Genomic DNA, 10,478 nt, shown 5'->3' with positions numbered 1-10,478 from the left:
TATACCCTGCATTTCAATACTCTTTGTCTTTCATGCATTCTATCTATCGGTTTACCTTATTCTTTCACGATTTCTAATTTTCAGTTTCTTTGCAATTATTTTTTCTGAATTTTCGTATTTGCTGTATTTATGAACCCGTTCAACCTGGACAGTTGATCTGCTGACCCGGAACCCAAAACAAAAAACAGCTTCATTTCCGGGTTGGTTTTTAAAACATTGGTACAAACACATCTATACAACACCAAGAAACCAAACACAGCCTTAGTCTAAGTCCTCTTTGAAAACATCAAGGCTATCTGAGAGAATTTCTGTTGCTCTTTGCACTTCATCTTCACCTTCAATACAAGTCTTTTTTATGATCATTACCAGCTATAACTATATAAGCAGCCACAAGAAGAGAATAAGACTATGACTTTTACAAAAGGTGACTTGTATTCAAACTGTTAAGAAAAAAAAAAGAATAAGAAAACAAGTTGATTACACAAGCTTAGCAATTTTGTATATTGGAGGGTTAGATTTGATAGAAATCCCCCTCAAGCACCAAAAAGATTACATGAGCCTGCATTACTCAAATAAAGAAAACAGAAAATAGAAAACAAATGCAAGTGATGCAACTTAAAGTTTTCGTTAAGATTGACTTTTCTCTTTTCTTGCTAAGGACTCCCCTTTATATTCACTGCCGGCAGTAACAACATAACCGGCTCCCACCTGAGTCAAAACACGGCAAGAAATGAAATACTGAAAAAGAACTTCAGAAGGAACATGTGTTAGTTTTTTGGTTTGTTTACAGAGAGAGAGAGAGAGAGAGAGAGAACCTGGCAATCCTTTAAGACCACACGCTCTTGGAGCTGCACATTACTACAAACAACAGAACCTTGGATTGAACACCCATCTGCAATTGCAACATGATTCATAATAACCGAATTCACAACCTGTAGATATAACAAAGGAAAAAGATTAATTTCACCATGTCAGATTGGAATAGGTTTACAAAATACAAATATCAGTTTCTAAGATTTCTTGTAAGATAAGATGAAGCCCAAGAGTTGTAGCTAGCTATAACCAAATTTAAATAAAACATTAAAAATCTTCAGGACATCAGACTATCTACCTTTCATTCTCAGTGACTTCAGCTTACCTTTACATTGGAACCAATCCTGCAGTGACGACCAATGACAGATCGCTTGACACTACACTTGTCACCAAGTTGTGAACCTTCTCCAAGCATACATTGTGGTCCCACCTAGAACAATCAAAACTACCTGGTAAGTGTATAAGGGTGTAATCTCATATCCTGGAAAAATCAAAATTCTTGGTATTTTGGGTGAACAAACATCAAACAGAACACTTGGGTGAGGAAACAAGATATCTGACTCCAAAAGGCATATTTCCACAACAGAACGTCAAAGGAAATCTAGTAGTAGTAACATTCATGTTGTGGTTCCCATAATTTGACATGGTTCTAAAATTCCAAAGTTCTTGAAAGAAATCCTAATGAAAATAATAATTTATTGAAACTATATTGGCCGGCCAGCAACAACTATAGCTGCATTAGCAGCTATCAGCAGCGCAAAAAAGTAAGCGTGACTGAGAAAAGAATCCAACTCACAGTAGTTTTTGATCCAAGCTCTGCAGATGGGTGGATGATGTTGTTATGGGCAGAGAAGGAGTAGCCTGAGAGGTGACTTGCCTCTCCAATGACCTGACACATGTTATAAATGAGACAATCAGTTTTAACAACCCAAAAATAAAACAAGAACAAATGACAAAAAGTTACAGGCTTACAGTATATAAAGGCTCTTACATCTCGATTTATGTCACTGAAGGCTTGGATAGAGTTCAAACGTGCACAATATTTGCCCTTGCTGGCAATATAAACACAGCATTTATGTGTCCTTTTTGGAGGAGAAGAACCATTAGGACAAAAAGCATAGAGCTCATGAAAGCTAGGGACTGTAGGGATCATGCCAGGAGGCAGTTGCTGAGAGGATAATGCCTGGTTATCCTGGGAAGCTACCTTCCCATTCCAATTTTCTTCTGCTTGTGACATACCATTGGATGACAGTTCTGACCTCTATAGTTTAAGAAGAGTAACAAAATTAAATAAGCTAAGAAATGGAACAAGAGCCAAATAATAACACATGGATATATTTCATACGACTAACCAACTGAGTTCGAACAAGATATGGCAACACATCCTGCTTGATGCTGTTAAACGTATCCTTCTGATCCAAAACCTCTTGCAAAACAGATCTGATATAGTTAGAGAAAAAAATGTCAGAATGGAGAGACTAAGGCAGAGGAAGATCATCAGAAAATAAGAGAGAAACCTCAAACCTCTTAAATGCATATAAATGTGCATCCATTAGATCAGCTCGGATTTCCATCTACATAATCAGTATCAAAATATAAACCATCAAAACAACAAGACTAGTTTCAAATTTTTTACATCCCTAATTTGGGGTTTGAGCATGTTATCTTGCACATTAATCATTAGGAAATTCTTTCGTCTTTTTACTAATAAAAAGTATCAAACATTAATAAATTCTTGGATCTGGTTACTAATAAAAAATAACAAAGTTAGGGTTTGGGCATGGTGGAAAAGAAAATTAATTTTAAGCAGCAAGACCACATCCAAGGAGACTTGGGATCGAATCCTGCCTGTACCTGGGTTGGGGGATGGGCTACCCCCCCCCCCCCCCCGGTTGTGTAGCCCCTTCAGATGATATCAAAAAAAAAGACCACATCTAAGGAGGACAGATGACATAAGTTTCACCTTATAACTGAACTCTCGAATTCCCATCAAAATCTATACCTGACCTACAGCACGAAGAATGCTTTTTTGGAATCTAATATCTTTCTCCACCTCAGCACCTAACAAGAAATATAGAAACTTAAATAAGCAAGCATATATGGTGAGATGGCATACAAAAGAACTTTAGACAGATCAAACCTGTTGCTATATATAGTAAGAATTGCGTTGTTGGGTCCAACCCAATGATGTTGTACCGTCCTGGTTTCTTGGCTTTGTCCTTTCCACCAGAGGCTCCCGTCTCTGATGGTCCACTAACAGGGACAGCACACAGCAGTGCTGTTACTACAGCATCATGTCTTCTATGAGCAGCAGCTACAGCCCCAGGAGGCACATCACAAACAAGATCACCACTCACAACCTACAAAGAATATGGAATTTGCAACTGTAAAGCAACAAATACATCTGAAATAAATCATACAGAAAATATGGACTCTTACCAAGATGTCACTTGCAGTGAGATGGTGAGCAACAGCCCGAAGTGCCCCTGCAGTTCCAACATCCTCAGGGACTCGAGCTACCTAAGAATAGAAAGGCAACAACATTTTCATTTGTTTACTGGAAAAGCAAGACAATATGTTGAATAATGCATCAAAATTAGATTGATCACTGTGATCTAGGACAGAAACATCACACAAGAGCCAAACACTAGTAGCAAAATAATAATGAAGCACTTAAAACTCCTTGTATCATCATATTGCAAATGGAGTTCTTTTATTTTAATGCAAAGTATGAGAAGATTTGGCAGGTCATTCTGTTCTTTTTAATGGTACAATCAGAAATTTTCATTAAAAGATAAAAAGAGTACATTTTTTTGTGAAGAGGTTTCATCAAAATTAGTTACACTTCAGGAAATTACAAAACAACAGATCTTTTAAGGAACTCTATAAATGATTCCAAAGGGGCCACTGCCTGGTGTAATGGTAAAATGTCAGGTTGACAAGCATGAAAATGTGGATTTAAATCTGAGAGCAGCCACTATGTGCAAAATGCCGAAGGTTGGGCCTATATCCAGTCCATACCTCCCAAGACCCCAGATCTGCCAAAAAACCATATGCTGTGAACCTCTCTCTGGCCCTATTTTTGTGAGGAGTCTTCATCAAAATGACTTACACCACTTCAAGAAGCTACAAAACAACAAATTCTTCAGCCATCAACTATCATACTAGTCAGTCAAAACAAGGCATATCTCAACAATCTCCATCTTGGCTTGTTTTGCAGCCACCTTTAAGATCTGCAATGTGTTAACCTATTTATCTGTGCTACTACCACAAACAAATCAATTGGCATCGTAAAGCACCAAAATGAGTAACACATAACCCGAAACACCCAATCTTGACTCCACTTGATGTGAACAATACAACCAACGCACATGTATGGCTATCCCTGAGTCAACTATTTTAATTAACTTCGGAGAGGAACCTAAGTCCTTCCTCACCACCAGCAGAAATTATTATCTCACCATCATCTGTAACCTAAAATCTTGTATTTCTTGTTCTACCCTGACTGCAAAAAAACCTTATGTATGGTTTAAAAACTCTATGCACACCATTTCTAAAAATTCATCAAGGTCTTGGAAACCATTTTACTCCCAATCAAATGATACAAACCTTCAAGTTTTTAACCCTTCATCAAAATCACATAGGCAGGTATGGATTTCATGACTCTACCCATAGCTAAAAACTACAATGCTCTAACCAACTAAGAAATATTAGACTATATGTATCCTTGATAACACACACACAAACAAAATAACTGGAATTCGCCCTTGGATGCAATTGCAACACTGTTAGGTTTATCACCTTTCCTTTTCTTGTCAAGACATAAAGGACAATCCCTATTTATGTGGCCAAATTCCTTACATTCATAGTTACCTTACTCCTACCTCTAAGCCTAGAGCTTCACTTGCCCCTCTTAGACCCCTTGTCAGATGACCTTCCTTTCCAATTCATTCCTTGCACAAGTAATGCAATATCTTGCCCATTCTCATAATTGGGCTTCCTCATGATCTCACTAAAAAGGAGAGATGTTCTGACTTCTTTCTATTTCTTTAAATCCTTCCTATATAATAGTGTTGTCACCAAATCAACATGGCAACACCCTGTCATTAGATCTATATTATTCTAACAACTCCTTGACATCAAATCAAAAACTAAACAATTCCCTTGATCAATCCTAGCTAAAATAGCACTTATTGGGATACCATTGGCTTCAAACGATATCCCTGTATCAATCCACAATGAAAACAACAAAAACAATAAAGAAGTATAAGAGAAGACAGAGATTTGCATGTCTCAGCCTTTTACATATATCCACAAAAGAGATAAATTTGCTTTTCATTATGAAAACAATAAAAATCAATACAAGATTCCTTGTGGTTTTCAATCCAAACCAACCATGAACACCAGTATACCTGCTCTCTTGTTCCTTTTTCAAACAAGAAATTCATTTTGGCAAAGAACCACTCTCTCCGAAAGGACATACTGAGAATTACATAAAGACTCTAGACTGGGAATGGCATAAATACATCTGCCACCATATTCAATGAACAAAACCAAAAAAAAAAAAAACATAATAACTAAAAACTAAACCAATAATTCAACAAAAACAAATGCAGAGAAGCTAGATAAAATCAACCATCAAGTTTATGAGATATACCACAATGACTCTAGTGAATATGCTAAAGAGATGGACAAAGAAACTAGAAGATGCCCATCAACCTATGATTCTATGAAACATATTAAAAATCATGAAAACCTTACTATTAGATGCAAAGAAGCTTAGTTTCAATTTGGACAGTAGTGAGACAAAGAGAACTTACAACTTACAGAGTTACAGGCATTTGTGCAATAGTTGGAGAAAATCAAAGAAAGAGAGAGGATGTCTTGAAGATCTGCATACATATTTCACATTTCACACCATTGGTTGTGGAATATTTGAATATCCCCAAGGTGGCCTACCACAAGTTGTTAATACAAGTACAGATGAAAGTATATCCACATATCTATGGTGAAGTAGTGAAGATCATATGGGATCAATCTATCCAAGGCCTAAACCCAAGACTAACCTCATCTCAGGTTGGCTTCTAGTTTTCAGACTACCAACCAGCAAACCAAGAATAACAGTCCGACATGTGAAAGTGCCTAAGTTAGGTCAAGCAAGATTCAAGTTTGAGTTGCACAGTTTGCACCCCTATTTAGGTTTATCTACATAAATCCCGCTGTCAATCCACTATATAGAGGTCATCACCCCTATTTAGGTTTATTGATATAGCAATTATTTTCTGAGTTTGTTCTGTATTTTACTCATGATTCTAGTCATTCGGAGAGTGGTGGAAAGATTTTGGTCTCTAGAGCCATTTCTCTTCCTATTCCCATGCCTGTTGATCAGTTTCTCTATCTAACCCAACTTTTTCTCCTTTTACTAGTTGATTGCAGTACCCTAAAGGAGTTGTAGGTTTATTAGAGATGGAAGAGGGTTGATCCTAGTAATGAAGTTGTGCCTCTTCCTAGTAACGATGTTGCCTCAAGAAATTCTGATACATGTATTCCCTTGTCATCTCCTCAATAAATCAAGTTTAACGATCTTGATGTTCCTATTGCTTTACAGAAGGGAAAGCATAAATCATCGACTACTAATAGCATTTCACAATAGTTGTCCTATGACTTCCTCTTACCCACCTAGAAGTCTTTTCTTGTCTCTATGTCCTCTAAGTCTATGCCTAGGAATGTGTCTGAAGCATTCTAAGCCCGAATTGAAGAAGTAATGCAAACCATGATGGATGCCCTTTTAAAGAGCCAAACATGGAACACGATTGATTTTCAAGATGGAAAGGAACTGGATGGATGTAGATGGGTATTTACCATGAAGTACAAGGCAAATGGCACAATTGAAACATAACAAGGCAAGGCCAGTTGTTAAGGGTAATACACAAACATTTAGTATAGACTAAATGCTTGTGCCTATTGCCAAGATGATTTCTATACAGGTTTTACTGCCATTTGCAACTTCTTAGTAATGGTTGAGTTATCAATTTGATATGAAAAATTCCTTTTTGAAAAGTGACATAAATGAAGTGTACATGGTTCTCTCAATGAGGTTCTATGGAGGCACACTACTAAAGAAAAGGTGTGTAAACTAAATAAGTCATCGTATGTTTTGAAAGTCTCCCAATACATGATTTGACAGGTTCAAAGGAGCCTTGACTAAAGTGGGATTTACTTGGATAGGTTCAAAGGCATTAAGGGACTCAAGTTCAACAAAAACATGAACTCCAATTGATTCCTAATCTACACAATAAATCCAATTGGTTTAAAGGCTTCTCAGTTGATTAGATCATTAGAAGATAGAAAGCAAGGACCAAATTCATTATTACAAATGATCTGTGACTCAGTAACGATTACCCCCTATCAAGCTTAGCTTTGGCAGTTGCTCTTCGGGGGATCATGGTACATCAGGAGTAGGAGGAAAATTCAGAAGATCAGGTCAAAAAGAAATCATGGCCTTAAGGAAGACTATGCTAGCAAATATGCACAAAAAAGATACACCAATGACCTTAAGGAAGATCAATGTTAGCAAACAGGGGTGAGCACCATGTAAACCTTAAATAAAAAATGGACAAGACACGAAATCCCCATAACCCCATGTATGAAGAACCTTGTTTACCTGTTGTCCTTTTAAAATCCTATTGAAATAAGGACTCCAAATAAAAATGCAATCCCTCCTCCCTCCAAAGAATAAATTAGCAAAGCAAGATGCAGCACCACTCATATTACAAGGATGAAAATGCCATTTTTCTTAATGACCTACTATAACAGTAATGCCATTTTTTTTTCATTCATCAAAAAAAAAAAAAAAACAAAAGACAGGATCAAAAGTGCATCTTTTTTTTCTCTGTCTTCAGAAGACAATACTAGCACAGATGTCATGCCAAGGTAGGAATTAGAAATAAAGCCAAATGTTTTTTTTTTTTTTTGTTTTTTCGACAAATACAATCCCCTTTAGACCCCAATGTGCATCCTGTTTCATTCAAGGTAAAAGCTTTCCAAACTTCCTCAATAGTACTCTATGGCTAAAAGCCAGTCTGAAGCATTAGGATAATATTGAGCACTTCCTGTGGAAATTGCACCCAAAATTGTCCAATAACTGCATCATCTAAGTACACCTCCTTAATGATGCAAAGCCCAAGATGCAATGATTGCAGTCTAATACAAGATTCATCATGCTTATTGCAACCACTTCATTCAAAATTAAAGTCTGCCTGAACAGATATGACCATGTCATAGAGCATCAATTTCCAAATGTTTTTCATTTCCTATGATGCCCAGATACAGATACAGACATGGACACAGATATGGGTACAGGTACACGTATTCCATGCAGTATGCATGTATCATGTGCTTATATCTAGTTTTTGAAGCTAAATGTCATTTCTCAAGACTTATGTGTTGCCAAATTTAATCATATTTCTGACATGTTGAGATATTTTTCTAATATATTTTTTTAACTATACCACTTTATATATTTAAGAAGTGTTAACGCTATAGACCACATCTAGAAATATCTATGCAGTAGTTGGCATTGTATCCAATAACACCTAAAAACATCACACAAACCAGCAACAACCAACACCATTTTTACAGACTTCTTGCAGTCAATTGAATCCATTCACTATTTGTCAATTTCTAGTCTTTCATCATAAGCAACCTAACCAAATACTAGCCTCCAATTGTATTTCATTCACCATTCATCCTCCATTTCTGAGTTTACATCTTTTCAACTTGGGTAGTGTTGAACAAGCTCGGATCAGCTACCAACACGGAGTGCCAACAACGTCCCAACCAGCCTCTGCAGCCGTGCATCAGGAACATCTCCCCCTGAATGACAAGGGAGATATTATGTAAGGCTGCAGTGGCCTGTTGGGACTTGGGACAGGGTTGGTAGCATTTTGTTGGTAACAGATCCCTACCTATGTTGAACCACTTGGCTAGCTATTATCCTTGAACTTCTGGCTTTATTCTTCATAAGTAGATTGGTTATTCTAGATCTTTTTTAACAAAAGGATAACTTTCATTGCAAAACAGGAGGGAAAGGATGTACATGAGGAGATGTACAGCAATACCAAACAGGACCAAAAGCTGAAAAAGACCCACCTAGAATTTACAAAGGCATTAAGGAGTCACTATGCAAAAATCCCTCCCCAGTCCCCACCCCTGATTTGGCCAAATCATCAATCACACAATTCATCTCTCTGGGAATCCATCTAAAATGACAGATCATAGTAGACTTGCCTTCCAAGATCTCATGAAAAATGCAGATGAATCTCCAAGCATCCTTCTTATAACTTTTCGTCCAGCAGATTACATTCTTGGAATCACCTTTCACCACCACTCAACGAGGTAAGAACCACCACTGCAGATGTCAAGCTCACCAACAAGACACAGATTTCTGGTTCAGCAGCATCTGCTACACTAATTAGCCCACTCAAGGCCCAGATCAGGTCCCCATTTGATTTAATACTTCAAGCCCCAATACCAGCTTGAACCCTGTGATTCAATGAATTTCTAAAGCTTCCATCAAAGTTAAGTATAAACTCTGTAGGGGGTGCCATGCAAGAAGAGTACAGACCTGCAATAAATTCCTCTCCAAGTCTCCCGTAGATATGCCTCTAAACGACTGGTTTGCACTCATCCGAGATTTAATTAATGGAAGAACTCTTCCCTCTAAGGTCTTCCAAAGAAGAATTTTTCCCTTCAAAGATAGTAGCTACTTCTATGGAAGAGGTTGAGGAAGAACTACCAAAGGTTGCAACCTCACAATTGATAAGGAGAATGAGGACTTAAGTACCAACAACCGTTTCTCTTCCTTAAAATTCTGTCATAGGTATTGATTCCTCCACAAGATGCCTCCAACAAAAAGAAGCAAACTCCAGGAGGGGCCATTGGAATCCAAAATATTTCTTATAAAGGGAAAGAGGGGGTTGCTAAGCCTACCACCACCTTGTCCGGGGACTGAGGGTGAGGGGCAAGAAAAGCAGCAGAGATAGACTGAGATTCTGCACCAGTTAAGGCTCTACAAAAATTGAAGTTTTAAAAGAGGCCTTGCTCCCCTCTAGTAATTACCGAGGAGATTAAGGCCTGCTAATCCAAGGAGAGACTAAAAAGGTTGGGGTAGGAGGAACAAAGGGGTTGTCCTATACAATGGTCAGCCCAGAATATGATATGATTACCATTGCCTAAATTGAGTTCAAGAAAGGAACAAAAAGGTCAAAGTAAGAAATAATGTGTTTCCAATGGCTGCTGGAGAAGGCTCTATACAGAGACAGGTTGCTATTCCATCCATTCCTATTCTTTTTGTAATTACTCTAATGACAGAAGCCCAGAGACTATCTCACAGCCACTTGTCCAAAAACACAATCCAGAATATGTGCCGATCCTAGTCCACCCTCCGACTTATATTTGCAGACCATTTTCCAATTAATTAAATGATCCCTCCTGTCACCCCCACCATCCCAAAGGAAATCTCTTTGTAATTTTTCAATCCCATTTTTTTTTTTTGATGAGCGAATGGTATTTTATTAAATAGAGATAGAAATAGTACAAGCATGAAGCACCCTAAGAGGAGGCACGAGGTGTTACCTCCTCTTAAAGGTGGTTCCAAACCCAAC

General features: G+C 37.7%; 1 protein-coding gene across 2 annotated transcripts in view; it reads right to left on the bottom strand.

The window, feature by feature from the left end:
* Positions 1-413: 413 nt before the first annotated feature.
* The window catches only part of LOC104590308 (transferases/nucleotidyltransferase), a 37,619-nt gene continuing 27,554 nt past the window's right edge, over positions 414-10,478 (bottom strand). For both annotated transcript variants that reach the window (XM_088891578.1, XM_010248923.3), the window contains exons 4-13: positions 3,253-3,333; positions 2,954-3,173; positions 2,816-2,874; positions 2,338-2,387; positions 2,166-2,253; positions 1,805-2,074; positions 1,610-1,702; positions 1,139-1,243; positions 816-932; positions 414-708 (exon numbers count right to left, since the gene is read on the bottom strand). In XM_088891578.1, the coding sequence (XP_088747704.1) occupies positions 628-708; positions 816-932; positions 1,139-1,243; positions 1,610-1,702; positions 1,805-2,074; positions 2,166-2,253; positions 2,338-2,387; positions 2,816-2,874; positions 2,954-3,173; positions 3,253-3,333 (1,164 nt within the window). In that variant the 3' untranslated portion in view covers positions 414-627. The remainder of the gene's footprint in view (positions 709-815; positions 933-1,138; positions 1,244-1,609; positions 1,703-1,804; positions 2,075-2,165; positions 2,254-2,337; positions 2,388-2,815; positions 2,875-2,953; positions 3,174-3,252; positions 3,334-10,478) is intronic.

Source organism: Nelumbo nucifera, chromosome 7 (assembly GCF_055504915.1).
Source record: "Nelumbo nucifera cultivar China Antique chromosome 7, China Antique-T2T, whole genome shotgun sequence".
Lineage (NCBI taxonomy): Eukaryota > Viridiplantae > Streptophyta > Magnoliopsida > Proteales > Nelumbonaceae > Nelumbo > Nelumbo nucifera.
This window is presented reverse-complemented; position numbering and strand designations above follow the sequence as displayed.